The sequence below is a fragment of the Macaca thibetana genome, chromosome 7, assembly GCF_024542745.1.
Source record: "Macaca thibetana thibetana isolate TM-01 chromosome 7, ASM2454274v1, whole genome shotgun sequence".
NCBI lineage: Eukaryota > Metazoa > Chordata > Mammalia > Primates > Cercopithecidae > Macaca > Macaca thibetana.
The window spans coordinates 126595014-126614325 of NC_065584.1; the positions used below are offsets into that span (position 1 = coordinate 126595014).

At 56.2% G+C, this 19312-nt stretch overlaps 1 protein-coding gene across 3 annotated transcripts; it reads right to left on the reverse strand.

Annotated features, from left to right (window-relative positions):
* Positions 1–1924: 1924 nt before the first annotated feature.
* On the reverse strand, positions 1925–17867 carry PLA2G4F (phospholipase A2 group IVF). 3 transcript variants are annotated; one of them, XM_050799424.1, is made up of 20 exons: positions 17670–17867; positions 16761–16833; positions 15585–15721; positions 15352–15480; positions 14880–14920; positions 14561–14603; positions 14010–14076; positions 11345–11514; positions 11110–11223; positions 10842–10879; positions 10452–10587; positions 8671–8807; positions 8168–8390; positions 7174–7288; positions 6816–6953; positions 6621–6728; positions 5151–5345; positions 4680–4846; positions 3244–3430; positions 1925–2932 (listed from the first exon to the last, which is right to left on the reverse strand). In XM_050799424.1, the coding sequence occupies exons 1-20, from the start codon at positions 17778–17780 to the stop codon at positions 2712–2714; spliced, it is 2550 nt and encodes an 849-aa protein (XP_050655381.1). In that variant the 5' UTR covers positions 17781–17867; the 3' UTR covers positions 1925–2711. The 3 variants fall into 3 exon arrangements, with proteins under 3 accessions (XP_050655381.1, XP_050655383.1, XP_050655384.1); XM_050799426.1 differs by having other exon boundaries at positions 3343–3430; positions 17670–17855; XM_050799427.1 differs by lacking the exon at positions 3244–3430 and having other exon boundaries at positions 2761–2932; positions 17670–17855.
* Between the last annotated feature and the right edge of the window lie 1445 nt (positions 17868–19312).

Consider the following 19312-nt stretch of genomic DNA (forward strand, 5'->3'; position numbering starts at 1 on the left):
AGTTCCTGGTCAACATAGGTAAACAAGCCTGTTTAAGATAAATTCCCCCACACTCCCTTGTACCTACTCCTTGCCCTCTGCTCAGGGTTATAGAACAGCTGCCTTCAGCTATTCTCCCCCGGGGCTCTGCAGGAGCTTCCAACCTTTCAGAAGGCCTGCTCCCTTCCCTGTAGTTTCTCCCACCACTCTGACCAATCTGCTACACTTGTGGCCCCCTTTTTCTTGCCTTGCCTCATGAAGGGCTCTGACAAAGTTGATGAATGATGTCCCTGCTCCTGTGTTTCTACCCAGCTTCAACGGAAACCATGCTTGTTCTTCTGGACAAATCCCTCCAACTTTGTCACCTTCAGGACCTTGAAGCTTATTTCCAGCCATCTTAGACAAGGGTTGGGAATGAGGTAAAGACTCAGATCCCTCCTGAGGAGCAGGCATCAAACTGGCCGGGTTATCTTCAGCCCCTCCCCTGGCTTCTCACTCTGCATGGCTCCCAGTCAGTCTTGATGGAGCCTCCCCATCCCTGGCTGAGATCCTCCCTGCACCTCTGGCCAATATCTGGGCCACAGCACCAGTCCAGCCTCCAGCTCCCTGCCCTCGATCTTGTCCCAGTGTCCTCCCAAACCTGATCTGAGCACAAGTGGCATTGTCTACACTTCTGTGTCAGAAGGTCCCCGCCTACTCTGCACAAGCCTTACTGGCCTTGGGGGACAGTCACTGGCCTCTACAACCCTGGGGCTGGTGATCACACAGCTGAAGCAGAGACCCTGATGTAAGCAACTTTTCATGTGTGTGTGTGCCTTTTTCTTGGGAGAGGGTCTGTGGTTTACATCAGCTCTTCAAAAAGTCCAAATGGGTTAAGAATCATGAAAGCACTGCATGCTTTTTTGTGGTTGGTGGGTGATGATCCATCTCTTAGAATGTAGGTTCCCATTCATTTATCAAGTATTTATTGAGCACCTACCATGTATCAGCTGCTGCTCTAGGCACTGAGGATACAGCAGTGAACAAAACAGATGGTAGAATGACTTTCTAGGAGCCAGAGACAGCCTGAGGCTCTAATGGGCACTGAAGAAACACTGCAGATTCTAAGTTGTGAACACTGTGCGGTTCTAAGCTGGGAACCTATGAAGGTTTTACTAACAAGTTATTGATGACAGCAGGCACAGCAGTGTTGATGACGATGGCCACAGCAGGAGCCAGATAAACTCCCAGATAAACCTCTCACTGCTGAACCAAGAGGAGGAGCCGTGCCCTGTGACAGGCAGCCATGGTGAGGAGGCAGAGGAGAACTGAGATGCCCCCACCCCATGCCAGCCCAAATAACTGGCTCCCCCAGCCCTCGCAACTCATGCCAGCTGGAGGGCTGCAGGTCCCAGCCAGGCCAAGACACAGGCTGGGCTCCAGTCCCCCTTCCCCCATCTGGGAGCCAGAACTAGAGTCTTCTTCCCAGACTCAGGACAGGTAAGGCTTCCCAGCACAGGTGTCCCTGACAGCGTGTCTGTGTAAGAGAGCGAGGAGCGAGAGCACAGCCAAGTGGGAGCCCCGGCACAGGGGGCAGAAGGAACAAAGGCTCAAGCGCTGCTGCAGGGTCCTGGGCGGCTCAGCACCAGGGGCATACGCTGCAGAGGTCGTGGCCAGAATGGATCTCCTCTTCACCAATCTGAGGGCTGCCCGCACTAGAGAGGTCCTAGATATTTGGAGAGCCCCTGGTGGGTCAGGGGAAATGGAGAAGAGGGAGAGTGAGAAACAAAACTTGCCAAGACCCATTGGATGCATCTGGGAAAGAGGCAAGAGCCCAGGCGAGGCTCCCTCTGCACTGCCCATGCCACCAACCTACCCCAGGAACTTGCACCACCCCCCTGCCCCGCATACAGGTGCACATCCTCTCCCCCTTATGAACAGATGCCCCTTCTAGACACACTCATTGAGCTACTAGGAATGGTGAGAGTATATTTGCATGACGTGGCCACTACACACATGACCAGAGACTGTGGCCCAGGCTCGAAGAGTGAAGCCTGGGTAATTGGCAGGGAGACATGTGCAGATCTCTCACCTGGAGCAGCCAGAATGGGCCATCACCCCACAGGCTTTAGGTCTCTGGGAAGACAAGGGTGATCTGGGAGGAGGCACGAGGAGGCCAGAAGGCAGAAGGAGGGTTAGGATGATGGAGTCAGCAACATAGGCTGGCCACCCCCACTTGGCCCCTCGTTGTTCTTGATAGCAGTGCATCCAGGAGCTCAAGGTGGGGTTGGGGCTTGGGCCGCTCTGCGGGAAGTGTGGGTGGGTGCATCTCTGCTTTCCGTCTCAGTGTAAGGAGGACAGCTGGCTTCTCGATGCCCTCAGCCCCTGTTCCATGTGGGTCTGAGAACCTGGGCCCTGTGAGGTGCTTCTGTGTCTGGGGTGGGCCCTGTGGCTCACCTGATTCTCTCCACACCCGGCTGTGAGATGAGTGCTGCTGTCTTCTGCCCTACATCCCCAAGAGCCCCTGGAGAGATCTACTGCCCATCTTCTCCAAAAAACACACAAGGAGAGCCCTGCCCCAAGTCCAAGCTGCAATTCTGCAAGAGCTTTCCGGGGCCTGGGGCACCTTGAGGCAGGTCCTGGAGAGAAGGGAAGCAGACCCCACACAGCGTCCCCATCGCTCCTCCCTCCACGAGCCCTGGCCACGAACAGGGTGTCTCCTCTCTGTCACAGTCCTCCGCCTCCTGCCTTGGTCAGTCCCCAGCCCTCTCCCGAGCCTGGTGCCGGTCCAGAGCCAGCTGGAGGGCACACTTCAAGGTCTCCACATTGTTCAGAATATTGTATCGACTCAGGGCCACCAGCCGATCAAAGTCCTGGGGCTCATAGGTGAAGTTCATCATGCCATAGGGGGTGTCTGGCCTGTTGATGACAAAGTCCCCAAAGGCCTTCTCCTCAGCTGTTTGTCGCTCCACACCTGTGGGTGGGGGAAGCAGAGAAGCCAGGCTGGAGCCCTCTGTGGAACTGGTTGGTACAGCCCAGAAATCTTCCTTGTGCAGGACACCTGACTGGCTCCATTCGGGCCCTGCTTGGGCCACATCTCAGCTCTCAAAGCCACCAGGAGGGGCTGGCCCCATGTGAACACTGAGACCCAGGGAGCAGAGGGCCAGCTCAGGCCTACCAGGAGGCGCGCTTAGCAACATTCTCCAGGGAACCCACCCTCAGAACAGCATCCCGTCACCATCGCAGGGCTCTGTGGGTCAGTCCCAGGCCTGGAGCTTCCCTAACCTGGGGCCAGGTGTGTGCGGAAGGTACGGTTGACAAGGGGGAAGTGCAGCACGACGGGGGAGCGGGGGTCCTCAGCCTTGGCAAACAGATAGCACTCACGGGCCTCCTCCATGTCTTCAGGGCCCACCTCGATGCTAGGGAAGGGGATTCCTCGGTCCAGGCAGTACTTCTCTGTCATCTTCAAGACCTTAGCAGGAGCAAACCTCTGACTCTGCCTCTCCTCCACCCTGGCCACTCCCCGCCGCCCTGGACTCACACACACCCAGACTTCAATGCCAGCTCTGTTTCTGACTAGCTGAGTGACTTCAGGCAGGTGACAGCTCCTTTCTGAGCTGGTTTCTCACGTGTAAAATAAAAAATGTTTAAACTCCAGGCTGGGCATGGTGGCTCATGCCTGTAATCCCAGCACTTTGGGAGGCCGAGGCTGGCGGATCATGAGGTCAAGAGATCAAGACCACCCTGGCCAACACGGTGAAACCCTGTCTCTACTAAAAATACAAAAATTAGCTGGGCGTGGTGGTGTGTGCCTATAGTCCCAGCTATTCGGGAGGCTGAGGCAGGAGAATCATTTGAACCTAGGAGGCAGAGGTTGCAGTGAGCCAAGATCACACCACTGCACTCCAGCCTGGTGACAGAGCAAGACTTCGTCTCAAAAAAAAAAACACAAAAGCTCCCCTATCCAGTGGGGTTGTGAAGATTAACAATAATCAGTAATGATCAACAACCAATCATCCACTGCCGCAACAGCATTCCTCCCCAGAAGCACTGTGTGGTCTTCCCTTCTGTCACCCCATCTGCTCCCTATCAGAGGCCGATGTCAGTTTCACAAGGTTGACACGCGACAATCACAGAAGGTCCGTGTCAGAAGAGGCTTTGTCAATCCCCAGTCAATCGCAGGCTCTCACTGGACCCAGGACAAGGAGGAGACCAAAGAAGGAAGGGCTGCTCCAGCAGCACCACCAGCACCCCCGCGGGAATGGGGGCCTCCGTCCACCACCCAGCAGAGTTGGAGGGACTTGCTGCAGGGCTTCAGCATCAGAGGGGACCCTCATGGCTCTGTTGTTACCATGGTAACAAAGGGGCCACAGACTCGGGTCCAAGCTGGAGTGGGGAACTCTGTCATGAACGGGCAGAGTCTAGAACTAGGGGGTCTCCTGTGGATGAGGTTAGAAGATTCCTGGGGACCCGCTTTGGCCTCCTCTTCCCACGCCCACCACCATCTCAGCAATTCTCCTGCAACTGGGAGACCTGTGCTGCCAACAGCATTCAGAAGGCAGCCCCTTCACACACAGAGTAGAACCCAGGCCGCCCACAAAGGGCAACCCCCACACACCCAGCCAGTCTCCCTCACCAGAGCCTTCTCTCCCCTCCTCTCCTCCCTCACCCTCTCTGTCCACTCACTGAAGGTGCTCCCCACATCCCTGCCCCCAGCTCACCTCAAAAGGAGCTTCCAAGGAATAGTCGAAGGACAGAATGAGGTCCACGGCTCTCTGAGGCCGCAGAGCCAGTGGGAATGGAGAGTTGATGGCAAAGCCTCCGTCAACCAGGTACAGGCAGTCCCGCATGGGGGTGAGATGGTTGGGGGAGGCGTCTGGGTGTCTGTCTGCAAGGAACCCATGTGTATGCACGGGGACGAATGCAGTTGCTCTTGCTAGCAACCCCTTCTGTATTTGCATTCACACTTGCCTTCTCTCTGTAGAGTTCTCTCTGACAGCCACGGAGTCTCCCACCCCAAGCCCTCGGCCCCGCCTTCCAACTTCCAGCAGTACTTAGAGTCGCTCCGCATCAGCCCATAGGCAGCAGGAGACCACACCTCAACCCCCAGCCCAAAGCCAGCACTGGCCCCAGTGAACCAGAGGCGCAGGCAGGAAGGGAAGCCCCCATCTCCCACCCAGGGCAGCACTCACCTTTCCAGGCCACAAACTCTCTGTCAGCCACATAGTCCTTGTGCAAGCAGAGACCCCGGGTGAAGTTAAAAATCTGGGCAGAAGTGAAGCGGGAGGTGAATATGCCCAGCACAGCCTGGGAGAAGGGCCCCTGTGGGGTAAGGATCCTTGTTGGCAGCATCGATGGGTTGTGTGGCTGAGGCTTCTGGCAGTCATCTAGACAGGGGTGGGACAGCGAACTAGAGGGAGAAGTGGCATCCTCCTTTGCCCAGTGGTTCTTATAGTTCAGGGGTGCCCTTCCTCAACACTGAGCCCTCCCCACATCCCTCCTCCTCCCTGACCCCACCTCCCAGGCCTCTGACCGATGCTTCATCGAACCACTTTGAAACGACTTTTTCTTTTGTATCTTCTATGTTTTGTAAACTGCCTATAACATTGTATTTACTAAATAATAATTTATCTTCTACCCTCTCGAAAATAAAGTTTGAGTCTACAGCTTCCAATCAGAACTTCGTCCATTAAACAGTGACTGAGCGGTTATTATGCCCAGCACTGCACCAGGCACGAGGGCTGCGAAGGTGAACGGGGCCTGCGCTGGCCCTCCCAAGTGCACGGCCTACTTGTGGGGAAAGTCACATAAAGAGAGAATAGATGATGACAAAGCCCCGGGGTAAGGATGGCAAGGATGTGCACATGGTTCTAGGGGACCATGGTGGTAAGATTGTCAGGCAGGCCAGGTGCGGTGGCTCACGCCTGTAATCCCAGCACTTTGGGAGGCCGAGACGGGAGGATCACGAGGTCAGGAGATTGAGACCATCCCAGCTAACACGGTGAAACCCCGTCTCTACTAAAATACAAAAAACAAAATTAGCCTGGCGTGGTGGCGGGCGCCTGTAGTCCCAGCTACCTGGAGGCTGAGGCAGAAGAATGGCGTGAACCTGGAGGCGGAGCTTGCAGTGAGCTGAGATGATGCCACTGCACTCCAGCCTGGGCGACAGACAGAGCGAGACTCCGTCTCAAAAAAAAAAAAAAAAAAAAAAAAAAAAAAAGATTCTCAGGCATTGTGGAGGGATGGAGTGGAAAAGGGATGTCTGACAAAATGACATCTGAGCTGAACTGAAGAACAGAGGAAAAGTGATCCAGGGGAGAAAGGCGGGAAAGGCGCTCTGCACCGTGGGGCTCCCATGAGCCATTTAAGGACCAGACTGAAGAGGAGCCACTGAAGAGGGGTGGACAGAGTATCAACCCGATACCCAGCAGTCCTGCACCGAGTGGACCTAATCGGATCCCAGAACGGAGAACTCAAAGGTGTGACTTGATCACACCTCTGGACATCTAGAGACCCTAAGCTAGAGGTCATTTCCTCAGGACTTCCCTGAATCCAGTGGGACAGCCAAGTCCTTCTCTGTCCCCTCCCTCATTCTTTGTGTCTCTACCAGGGCCCCGTTGCTGGAATGTGGTGTGGGAGGGGCTCGGGGTCACTACCCTCACCTGTGATATTCACACTGCCTCTGTACCACTCCAGGAAGCTGAGGCCCAAGCCCACAGTCTTTAGGGAGATCTCTTCCAGGCTGGTGGCAAAGGCACTGCCCCACACACCTAAGCAGACAGGCAGGGCCCCACCCCATGTCAGTCAGGGCCTGGCCCCGGCACCTGCCTGTCCCCAGCCCTCCAGCCTTGACTCACCTTGCAGGTAGCAGATCCGGGGCTCGGGCTGGAGCTGCAGCAATCGTCCCATGAAAAGCTCTGAGCCAAAGAGCTCGGTGGGAACATAAGCCCCGTACTTGGGCAAGCCGACCTCGTAGGGCGTGAACTCGCACCACTCTAGGGGCCCGAGTAAAGGGAAAGTCACCAGGGGCTTCCCACCACAGTGCTTGTGCCCAAGCAGGAATCTTAGCTTTGCCAACGACAGGAAGCAGCAGCCCGGCTGTGCTCCAAGGTGCCTGTGTACAACCACCTCCTCTGGGCACCCTGATCACCCCATTCTCTCACCCCCTCCTCCCCACCTCCTCTACCTCCTTCCTTCATCACCACACCCAGGCACCTGCAAAATCTTCCCCACTCATGTCGGAGCAGACGTTGACACTGGTGTAAATGGGGTAAGGGTTCTGACCCTGGCGGACCGCCTCCTGTTGGTCAGACAGCTTGGCAGGGTTCTCCTGGGCAGGAAAGAAGGGAGGCAGCTCGGCCTCTCGGGAGTTCCATTCCCCATCCCTGTGGCCTGGGGCCAGCGCCCTGCAGGGTGTGGCATGCCCACAAGAGAGGCTTTGGGTCATCAAGGCCAGTGCCCTAAGGACAGCTCTCTGAGGGACAGGTTTCAGGCCACAGCCAAGGGGAGCCCAGTGTGGATCTGTATAATTCCAGGGACTATAGGAACACCCTCCCTCCTTCTTTACTATTCAAAACAGCGTATCAGAACACCAGGAAGTCAGGGTGATGTTGCTAAAGGAATCCTTGAAAAGCCAGTCCAATTTCTTTAAAAAATAAATTACTAAGAAATGTAGATTATTTACTGAGAAATGAGAAATCACTTGTGATATCCATCCACACCTGATCGCCACACACGGGGTGGTGGGGAGCAGCTCCGCATCTTATTGCCTGGAACTGCAACTGGGTCTGAAGTGCCAGGAGCAGCCAGGCGGAGTGAGTTACGGCCGAATTGGCCGGGGAGTGGGTGTGGTGCTGGGCCTCACATCCAGGTGTGGGCTGAAATCTCTTTCAAAAAATCCTGAGACCAACTAAAATTAGTATCTCTGGAAGGGGGGCCCAGGCATGGGTGTGTTTGCAAAGCTGTGCCGGTGATCTAATATGCAGCCAGAGCTGAGCGCTGTGGACCAGCCTCCTACTCCCCAGGGGTTAGGAGCTAGAGAGGCAAAGTGGTGCCAGCCCACCCTGGAGTCTTACTCCTGACCCCAGGGGAGCTGAGACCTCAAAACAGCTTTGTATATCAGATCTGAGCCTGAGGGATGAGGCAGAAGCAAGGGCGGGTGGAAGGACTGGAGAGGAGCCTGTGTGTTTCCTTCTGGCTCTTCTCTCACCTCCTGGTACAGGAAATACTCCACAAAGAGGCCCCAGAGGTCGACCGGGGACACGCTGTGGCCACTGCGCTTCCGGACCCCCAGTTCCTGAGCGTAGTACTGTAGCCGCTCCGTGGACAAAGCTCCCATCTTACTGCTGCAGACGTGAACCTGGGCACGCTCAATGGGGCCCTGCAAGGCCACCTGGGACCAGGCTGGGTCCCTGTAGAGTGTGGAGATGCACCTGCGGATGGGAGGTGTGCCTGAGTCAGGGGCAGGAGAGCACGGCCACGGGAGAGAGGGGTGCAGAGTCTGTGAGTGGCCCTCCACCCCCGTTACTTGCCCCTGCTGCCCTGCAAGCAACCCCACTCAAAGGGGCGCTTGGGACTCAGCCTCTTCCTGCCCCTCCTAATCCCCTTGGAGGCAGGATCCCAGCCCCTCAGGGACTCCTTCAGATCACCAGGTCACAACCCCACCCTCTGTGGGGTCTCCTTTACCCTGTGCCCTGCCCCCACCTCACTTACCAGGTGGACCCAGAGACCCCACTCAGGTAGGTCACAGTGTCTAGCAGGCCGAGCTCCTGCAACCCTGCCAGGCTGCCGTACAGAGAGGACATGGCTCGGGTTCCACCCCCGGAACCCAACACAGCCACTACAGGAACCTGGGTACAACAGTAACAAGGAAAACGACTCCGACTACCACCGTCATTTACATATTACATGTAATGCCTATACATGTCGGACATTATTCTAAGAGCCTTACACGTATTATCTCATTGAATCCTCACAGCAGCCCAGTGAGAACCCCATTTCCAGATGAGGAAACTGAGGCAGGGGGTGGTTAAATAATGTGCCCACGATCATACAGTTATTAAGTGATGAGCTCTTACACCTAAGCAGTATGGCTCCAGAGATAGCCCTTCACCATTCGACCTGGAAGATATAGACCTGGAAGGTACATCTGATTCCCCAAAATCAGCTACGGCAGGTTCCTCTCAACCGTGGCACTCTTGATATTCCTGACCAGGTAGCTGTTTGCTGCTGGGGACTGTCCTGTGTGTGGTAGGATGTTTAGCAGCATTTCTGGCCGCCTCTACCCGGTAGAAGCCAGCAGCCTCGCTCCACCTCCCCTTTCCCCAGCAGCAACAACGAAATCCATCTCTACACATGGACAAATGTCCCCCGGGGTGCGGTGGGGAGGAACTCAATTGTGCCCCGCTGAGCACCACTGAGCTAAAGTGACAAAGGCCAGCAAGCAGTCTAGACCTGCCCCCAGACGCCAAAGGGGCCCCGAGGTTTTAAGGTCTCCGCAGGGTCGGAGGTGCCTGAGCGGTCAGAGTCGATAGTTTCGGCTGCTTAGCTTTCCCACTAAGACTTGGCTCATTCCACTCTGGATTTTTGGCTCTTTTCCCTATTCTCTTTTCTTCCCTTGTCTTGAAAAAAATGTTCCCTGGCCACTGCTCACGGAAGGCGCTGTTGCTTCAGAGTGCTGGGTGAGACAGAGCAGACGCCTAGCACAGAGCGGGCACACATACTGCCCGAATGAACGAGCGCTGGGCCACAGTGGCAGCGTCTCCTGGGGACTCAGGCAGCCAGGAGGAAGCCGGCAGCCTGTTCCTGATCCCCAGTAAGTCCCTCTCTCAGCACTCCTTTCCTCCTGCCTCCCAACCACAGGCTGGCTGTCTCTAAACCCAGAGGATCCCAGGGACCCCCAAGCTCCACATCCCTTTGATCATGTTACAGACTCAGTTGTGCCCCTCCAAATTCCTGTGTTGGAGCCCTAACCCCCAACGTGACAGTATTTGGAAATAGGGCCTACAAGGAGGTGATAAAGGTGAAGTGGGTAAGGGCCTTCAACTGACAGGACTGGGGTCCTTAGAAGAGGAGGAAGAGACCCCAAGGCGTACGCTCTGCACACACACACAGAGGATGGGCCACGTGAGGACACGGCGAGACAGCTCCACTAGGAAGAGGAGAGGGGTCCGAGCAGAAGCCAGCCCTGATGATGGCACCTTCCTCTTGGACTTCCAGCCTCCAGAACAGAGAGAAAAGTCATTTCTGTCATTTAAGCCACCTGGTCTGTGGGGTTTTGTTACGGCAGTCCATGCAGACCAAGACATCCAGCCTTGGCCAGGACTGTTTGGCGCTCGTCCCATATGGGGTCCTGGCTCTGCCAATGGTGTCCATCAGCTCAGGCAAACAGGCCAACCTCCTCTGGCCCCTCTTAGCCATGCTGGTCCTCTCAAGGGAAGAGGCTCAATTTGGTCCTAGCGGCTCTGGGGTCCAGCTCCTCCTCCATTCCGTACCTGGCCACTGTCCGGAGCCTCACTCAATCCCAGCACCTGCTGCAGGGCCTTGGCCACGACCTGCTTCCTCCTGTCCAGAAACTCCTGCTCCCCGTCACAGAGGTCAAAGCCAAGGCGTAGGTCTAGGTCTCCGGAGCTGTCTCAAGTGGGGCGGGGGCGGGGGGATTTTGGGTGACTGTCCAGTGGAGGAGAGCCCTGGGCCCAGCCCGGGTCTTTCACAGGAGCAGGTCCAAGGGATCCGCCCACCAGCACCAGCACCGGGGAGGGAAAGGTGTCACCCCCCCCCCCCCACAGCCTGAGCTTCTTGGGCAAGAGAGTGGAGCATGTTGGGGTGTGTCCCCACACTTCTAGCCCAGCCCCAAGAGGCCTTCTGCCTGGAGTCCCACTCACCTCATTTCCACCTTCACACTCAGAGCCACCTCCTGGCCCTGAAAGACAGAGCAGCCCCAGCCCTGAGCTCTCTGAGCAGGATTCTCCAGGGAAGTGGCTTCCCCACCTGCAGCCCCTATGGCCCTGCCATCACTGGCCCGATGTGGACATCATAACTGAGCTCTGGGCTGACCTGATCCAGCCACCCTCTTGGGTCCCTCCTCCAGACCTCTCTTGGTGGTCACAGAGAGCAGGCAGCGGTCCCTCTGGCACCCAGACAGAGCCTTACCTCCCCCAGGGCCACAGAACACTGTTCCTCCTGGCCTAGGGGCAGAGAGGAGAGCAGGATGCCCCCCTCGCCCAGCTTGCTGGTCTGAGCCTCCAGCTCCGCACTGGGGTCGCTCTGTGGAGAAGAAAACACCCAAGAAGCTCTCCAGCGGGGAAGAAAAGGCTCCCCCAACGTGGCCCTGGAACGCCAGTCTGGGCTGAGTTGGATCTACAGACCGTCCTGGCGGCACACTCACCTGCACAGCCGAGAGCTGCTCCATCAGCTCCACGTGTAGCCTGGAGCTCAGCACTGGGTTCACATGGAAGGTAAAGGTGGGTTGGAGGCCTGGCTCTGTGGGAGGCTGCAGGGGCAAGAGCTGTGGCTTCTCATAGGCCCCAGGCACTGTCAGCTGGAGCTGCCGAGAGCCTGAGAGCAGAAGGCCCAGGTGGGTGCGCAGGTGAGGGGGTGGGTCTGTGTCTGTGCGGCTTATGCTGGCAGCACCCCACCAGCAACTCCTCCCTTCTCTTCCCCTAGGAAATGCCAACTCCTATCGCCCTGCTCTCTCTTGAGCACTGCTCATAGAGAAAGCCTCCAGAAGGACTCGGGTCCTCTAGCCTGCCCTGGTCAGAACTGGAACTCAGGGAAGGGTGGGAAGCACAAAAATGCCTGAAGGGGAAGACAGGGAACGGGGAGGGAGAGGGGCCCTGCCCAGAGCCTGTGGGGCTGATGATTTGAGCTGATTCTATGTTTATTATAAGAATGAGCAGGCCAGGCACGGTGGCTCACGCCTGTAATCCCAGCACTTTGGGAGGCCGAGGCAGGCGGATCATGAGGTCAAGAGATCGAGACCATCCTGGCTAACACGGTGAAACCCCGTCTCTACTAAAAATACAAAAAATTAGCCGGGTGTGGTGGCGGGCACCTGTAGTCCCAGCTACTCAGGAGGCTGAGGCAGGAGAATGGCGTAAACCCGGGAGGCGGAGCTTGCAGTGAGCCGAGATTGTGTCACTGCACTCCAGCCTGGGCGACAGAGCGAGACTCCATCTCAAAAAAAAAAAGAATGAGCAGTTTTCAGGTGGTGGTTTCCCCCTTGCCCCACTTCAGGCTCTTTGCTCATTGTGTTGGAGGTTTGTGGCCCCAGAGAAAACCAATAGGCTGCAAGTTGTTCTGGCCTTTGTTTCCAAGTGTAGAACGCTGGGAGAGGAAGGTTTGTAGAGGCAGGAGGAGGAAGAATGGGATGCGTGGATACAGAGAGATGCACGTCCTGGAGAAGAGGCAGAGGGCAAGCCCAGACTGGAAGGTGAGACCCAGGCTGGAAGATGAGGCCCAGGCTGGAAGATGAGGCCCAGGCTGGAAGGTGAGGCCCAGGCTGGAAGGTGAGGCCCAGACTGGAAGGTGAGGCCCAGGCTGGAAGGTGAGGCCCAGGCTGGAAGGTGAGGCCCAGGCTGGAAAATGAGGCCCAGACTGGAAGGTGAGGCCCAGGCTGGAAGGTGAGGCCCAGGCTGGAAGGTGAGGCCCAGGCTGGAAGATGAGGCCCAGGCTGGAAGGTGAGGCCCAGGCTGGAAGGTGAGGCCCAGGCTGGAAGGTGAGGCCCAGGCTGGAAGGTGAGGCCCAGGCTGGGAGGAGTGAGGGGGCAGGCTTGTGGGCTTCAGAGCTCCCTGCCCAGCTTCCCAGCAGCTTTCTGGGGAGGAGGCCAGACCCCAGAAAGAAATGACTGCACATGACATCCAGGCAGAGGGGGCCACAGACAGCCTCCCAGCCCCTAACACAACGTGGAAGAACCAGAGACATAAAGTATACGAGGACAGCAGACACTGAGGGATCAGAGGAGTCCCTGTCCTGCAGCCCCTCCTTGCACTTGATGAGGCTCAGAGACTCGACATGACCAAGTGTGGGAAGGGAATTCAAGAATGTAAGGAAAGTGATATTTTATTCATGCCAAGGCCTATGGACTGAGATGGAGACGTGCTATTCGTAAGAAGAAGCCATATAATCCGTGGTTGAGAGAACCGGAGTGTCACCGACCTGGGTTTGACCCTGGCTTTACTACTTACTGGCTGTGTGCCCGTGAGCAAATGTCTTCTTTGGGCCTCAGCCTCATGAATTAGAGGATATTCTAATTGTGCCTGCTTTACAAGGTTGTTAGGAGGATTATAAGACACATTAAAATGCTTAGCCCAGGGCCTGCCTCAGAGTGAGCGCTCAGGGTTCCCTGGGCAGGACTCATCCTGCAGGCTCAGGCTGTCAGCACTGTCACACAGCCACCACTGCTGTCCCACATCTGGACTCCCCTGGCTGGGTGGCTGCCCTCTGTGGCACTGGGTTTGACAACCCCCGTTCTTCATTTCCCCTGTATTCTCACTGCCATGTGATTTCAGCTCCTCCCACTAAAGAGGTCAACTATGTTCCCCACCCTCCAGCTTTGAGTTCAACCCTGTTTGGGCCAATAACATGTTAGGTAGCAGCCAGGATGTGACCAGGCTTAACAAGCGTTTGGTCAGTTGGGCTTGCTCTCTTGTGCCTCTGCTGATGCCTTGAGAACATGCCCAGGCTAATGGGCTTGTCACAGGAGGCAGAGGAGAGACACATAGCACAGGGCTGGGTCACCCCCTGCCAAGCCCAGCCCAGCCCGGCCGGCTGACCACCGGGTGTGTGAGCCGAATAAACGCTGCTTGTATGCCACTGAGATCATGTGGGTGTTTGTTGTAGAGCAATAGTTGGGCGGATACAACCTCTTTGCTCGAATACTTCCAGGGACAGGTCGTTCACTGCCTCCTGGGGCCATCCATCCCATGTTAGTTAGTCGGCTTTGAGCAATGAAAACTTGAAGAGCTTCCTGACCCAGACTCACCTCCTTGACATCAGTAGTCCCAACCCCAGGAGAGAAGGCAAAAGAACCAAGGCCGCTGAGCCAGACTCACCGTACTCTTCCCGTGGGGCGGTCCCATCTCCCCGGAGTGTGCCCTGGATTCTCAGACAGGGGTGAGCCTGAGGAAAGCAGAGGCCTGTGGGAGCCAGACAGCCCACAGCCCCAGCCAGGATGGAGGGAGGGAGGAGTGCCTGGGGCAGGGTCTGGGAAACAGACCTCCCAGGACCTGGGCCTCATGGGTAGGAGTCTTTTGCAGCAGCCCAAGGTTATCCCCAGCCCCTCTCCTCAGACTCAGAGGAAGTGGGCGCTGGTGGGAAAGGGGGAGGAGTTGAGGGGCCATGAGAGTGGCTGCTCCAGTGATCTTAGCAGCCAGAGGCCCAAGTGAGTGACATGCTGTGTGGAAGTAGGAGGCTGGGGTCCTGGGCTGTCCACCAAGTGCCTGGCAGCTTCTTGTCCTTCCCCTAAGGAGGTGCCTCCCTAGCATGCCTCCCCTCTGAGGAGGGATTGGGTGTCCTTCAGAGACAAGTGGGCCTGATGGGCCCCATCACAGGCTCCTCACTGCCCCCCGCCCGGAATGCCGCCAAGCTCGCCTTCCCCACTCACCACCAGAACCCCGTTGGTGATGATTTCAGATGCAGGCACCTGGCTGCAAAGGATGAGGAATACAGGGGGAATGCATCTGGCCCCATCATGATGCCTCTACAATCATAATGTGAGTGAAGCAGCAGGCAGAGCCTGGGGAGCACAGCAGGGTTTGGGCTGGGGCGAGCCTGCCGTCCAACACGCAGATGGGTGTCAAGACCAGGCCATCGCCTCCAGACCAGGCCTGCAAGGCCAGTGCAAGACATGGTGACTGGCACCTAGGAGCTGCTGTGACTCAAATCTCTGAGTCTCCGAGGGCGTTGGCTCTGCCAGAACTCACCTCTTCTCCAGAACAAATTCCACCTGCAGCTCTTGTGAATCCTAAATGGAGGGGGAGGGAGCACCAGTTTTTTCAAGGCTCCAAAAGCCTCCAGAGCTGTTCCTGCCTGCCAGCCCTGCTCGGCTCCAGGAACTAGAAGGGGAGACTGGCATTGTGGCTTGTCATGGACATAGGAGGGGCAGTGGTATCTCCATGGAGAGCCTCATTTATTCCAAAATGTGTGTCAGGCACTGTTCTAGACATTGAGAATCCAGCTGTGACTGAGGCAACACACAGCCCTCAAGGAGCTCATATTTTGGTTTCACGCAAGGAAGATGTATTGGAGGGAAACCTTTATAGGGTCAGGGCTGCGGGATGGAGGAAGGTCTGCCTTGGAGGCTTGGCCTGTGCTGACCAGAGCCCCCTCTTCGGTGGCCCTGTGCTGGGCCTCCCCTCCTCCAGCTGGGCTCTCCGCCAGCACTGGTGGGCTCACCTGGCGGTTGAGTGGGAAGCTGTGTCTGTGAGGTTGGCCACACTCGAGGCTCCTCAGGTCAAACAGGAGCTGGGAATACTGGTCGCTGACCAGGATGTCCTTGTCATACAGAGTGAGCTCCAGAACATTCTGGGGACAGGGCAGGCAGGAGGTCGGAGCCTGAGGTAGGACAGGAGGGCAGCTGCCTGAAGATTACCGTTCCTTCCGCAGCCTGGCCCCTGGCTGGCCCTCACCTTCACAGCATCATGGATCTGGTAGTGGAAAGTCTCATTCCACTCGGGGTCACTGCAGTTGGCCACTGTCCTAGTCTGGGCAGGGCTGGGGGACGCCGTGGGCAGCCACAGTTGCACGTAGCAGTCAGCTTTGGACACTGCAGGTAGGACAGGGGAGGGGCCGGGGCCTCAAGCTCTCATTGCTGAAAAGGTTTCCTGGGGGAGGCTAGGGCGGAAGGGGAAGGAGCAGAGCGGCGAGGAGGGGAAGCTGCCCATGTGGCATGGTGGGGTGAGGAGGTGGAGGGAGAGCTTTGATGTCTTTCACTCCACCTTGATTCCACACACCTCCCGTTCACCTGAACAGAAATCCTGCAGCAGCCAGTTGGAAAGATCCCATGGTAGCACAGACCATTAACTCCAGCTACTGCATGATTCAGGCAGTAAAATCCCCTCCCTGTGTGGGCGCTGGCATGGAAAGCTCCCTGAGAGCACCTGCTGACTTGTAGCCACAGCGGGCCTCACGCTCTCACCCAGGGCGGCACTCCCAGGCACAGGGAGGAGGCCGAGTCTGCACAGCTGTCCCCTCCAGCCCTGCCTGCCCTCACCTCCATGGTCAGCACCAGTCCCTCCACCTACTCCACACACACACGCTCACACACACACTCTTGCACTCACACACGCACACATGTGTGTACGTACTCTCACATTGGCACTCACATACACATGCACTCAGTCACACTGGCACTCACTGTCATGTATGCACACACATATACAACATGCACACACATGTATACACACACACACTCACTTTCACACACTCACACACACTTGCACTTACACACTCGCACACACATGCACACATGTATACACATACTTGTGCTCCCACACTCGCACTCACACGTTTACATTACACACATACGCTCACACACACGTATACACATGTACTCACACTTGCACTCACACATAACTTGCACACACACATACACACATGTATACTCACGTATACACATACACACACGTATACACACACTTGCACACATGTATACACACATACACTCTCGCTTGTACTCACCCATGTATATACTCTCTTACACACACACACACTGTCTGTCTCTCTCTGTGTTTGCCAGGCTGAGCTGAACTCTGAGGAGGCCTCAGGGAAAGGACAGGGAGAAGGGTGGAGATGGGGTCACTCACGCAGGTCTGTATTCCGGATGTTTGTGGCCCTCAGCACCTTCACCTGGAGGTCATAGTATGGGTGGGTTTCCCGCTGCAACAACAGAACTCCAGGGACTCAGTTAGCTAGTGTGAGCCTGGTCCCTCCCCACATTGTTCCCCTCGTCCCATCACGGAGCAGCAACCTGGCTTAGGGTCACTGATGTCTCTGTGCGGGGGAGCAGGGAGACCTTGGCGGGGCCCGGGCATTGGGAATTCAACACCTTCGTGATGCGTCTGGATCCTGGAACCCAACCGGTCTGGGTTCAAATCTGAATCCAGCACGGACTCGCTGAACTATCGATGGCTGTTGTGCACCACACACCTGCGGCCCCCCTCAGACCCTCGCGCCCCCACCCTAGCTTGGGAGCAGCTGTGAGAGCTGCGCTAATGTTGTGCTTGAGGCGATTAAATATTAAAAGAGAAAACGGCGACACCCCTCCCTCGCTTGCTCCCTGACAGAGGCTCAAAGACAGCCTAGGAGGCAGCGAGCAGGTGAGGGGAAGCCGAGAGTCACGGCCGGTACCGGTCTGATGAGTCACCGAGCAGATTACAGCTGGGCTCAGGAGAGAGAGCATCAGCATGCCGCCTGCTGGCAGGGAACCTCTCCCCTCACAACCCCACCAGCGCCGGAGACTCTACAGCCAGGCTCGCGCATCCTTCGCAAAAGCCAACCCACCCCAGACAAGTGTCAGGTGAACTAACCCTCCATTTCCTAATCGGAGGGAGCTATTTTCAAGGTTTAATTTAAGCTCTGCCAGGTCATCTAGAATAAACAGGTCCCACCCCAACTCAAAACCCAGGGCTGGGGCTGGTCTCAGTCCTCACAGGGCACTGTAGCTCCCAGGACTCCCCCAGTCCGGGTTTCCCAGGTAATCTCAGGTACGTTACCCGCCAGTGCCTCCGCAGAGGGCCCCTGTTCTCTCTCTTCTGAAGCAGCACTGCCCCCAGGAGGGGCAGCATCTTGCCTGCCAGCCACCTTGGCCAGAGTGCCCAGAGCATGGCTGGGCAGCCCAGGCCCCAGCAGGGAGCCCTGCCAGAGCTCCTCTGGCTGCACAAACTGCTGGCTCAGGTGTGACAGGTAGCACTGAGTTGGGAGGGTGGAGCTGCCTGCCCTGCAGAGGACCCAGGCTGGATGGCCTGCTGGAGGTGGAGTTTTGACATGTTCCAGGAAGTGACTAGAGCTTAATTTTCCCAGGCAGGAGCCAGCTCAGTCTGTCTCCATGAGACTCTTGGAGTCTCTGGTTAGCACTCTTGTTCCCAAACCCAGCCCCCTGGTTATCACTGGGCTGTTTGTGAAAAACAGACCCCTCTAGGTGATGCTGGCACAGCTGGCCCAGAGACCAGCTGGCAAGTGCAAATCAGTGACTAGTCTCCTTCAGCTGTGGAAAAGGCCTGACACTAGCCACACTTCAAGTCCCTCCTTCCCTGCGGCTCTTGAGCTGAAGCATTTCATCTGGGCTCAAAGATGTTTCTTTATATATATATACATATATATATATGTGTGTGTGTATGTATGTTTTTTTTAAAATTATACTTTAAGTTCTAGGGTACATGTGCACAACGTGCAGGTTTGTTACATAGGTATAGATGTGCCATGTTGGTGTGCTGCACCCATTAACTCGTCATTGACATTAGGTATATCTCCTAATGCTATCCCTCTCCGCCTGCCACCCCACAACAGGCCCCAGTGTGTGATGTTCCCCTTCCTGTGTCCAAGTGTTCTCATTGTTCAGTTCCCACCTATGAGTGAGAACATGTGGTGTTTGGTTTTCTGTCCTTGCAGTAGTTTGCTCAGAATGATGGTTTCCAGCTTCATCCATGTCCCTACAAAGGACATGAACTCATCAAAGATATTTCTAATCTCTCCTGACCACCCTCATTAATTCTCCAAACACCAAGAGCCTGGTGGGTGCCAGACCTGTGCTAGGCCTAGAAATGCAAAGGTGACAAAGGTGAGGTGGGCCCATCCACATCCTGGAGAAATGCAGTCCATGACTCCCTGTGGCTTCGGCCCAGGCTCGCTTCCTGGGTCAGTGTACGGTGTCTAGGTACAGACAGGCATATGGGCAGGGGTTATAAATAAGGACAGGCCAAACAACAAGTCTGCCTGTCCTTCAGCCACTAGAGATACAGGCTTTAGCGTTCTCTTTGGCCACCGTAGGCCTTAGGCTGCAGATGGATGTGACGTCTGCTCTTCTGTGGACCACAACCATCAGAGTGGCTGAGACAGGCACAGTCTCCAGGAAGAGTGAGGATCTCTGGGGCTGTGAACTGTGGGAGGGACAAAATTTCTGTCCCTCAACTAAGATTCAGTCATCTCCTCTTCCCAAGGCCTAGAGTCGCAGGCTGAAAAATACATCCAAAAAAGATGTGATTCAACTCCAAAATGAACCAAATGGGCAAGTTCAGACCAGAAACTTCCCCCAAAAAGGAAGGTGTGACTGCCAGTGACCAGACCCCAAAGAAGGGCCTGTTTCTGCTTTATTTGGATTGTGAAGCAAAGACCTGGCCTGGGCTCTAAGAAATGAGAG

Excerpts from the sequence above, each read along its gene's own strand:
- PLA2G4F (XM_050799424.1), bottom strand. The coding sequence starts at position 17,780 with ATGCTCTGGGCACTCTGGCCAAGGTGGCTGGCAGGCAAGATGCTGCCC. Across the intron at positions 16,834-17,669 it reads CTCTGCGGAGGCACTGGCGG|CGGGAAACCCACCCATACTA; the intron begins GTAACGTACCTG and ends CTGTTGTTGCAG. Across the intron at positions 10,588-10,841 it reads AGTGTGAAGGTGGAAATGAG|CTCCGGAGACCTAGACCTAC; the intron begins GTGAGTGGGACT and ends CACTTGAGACAG.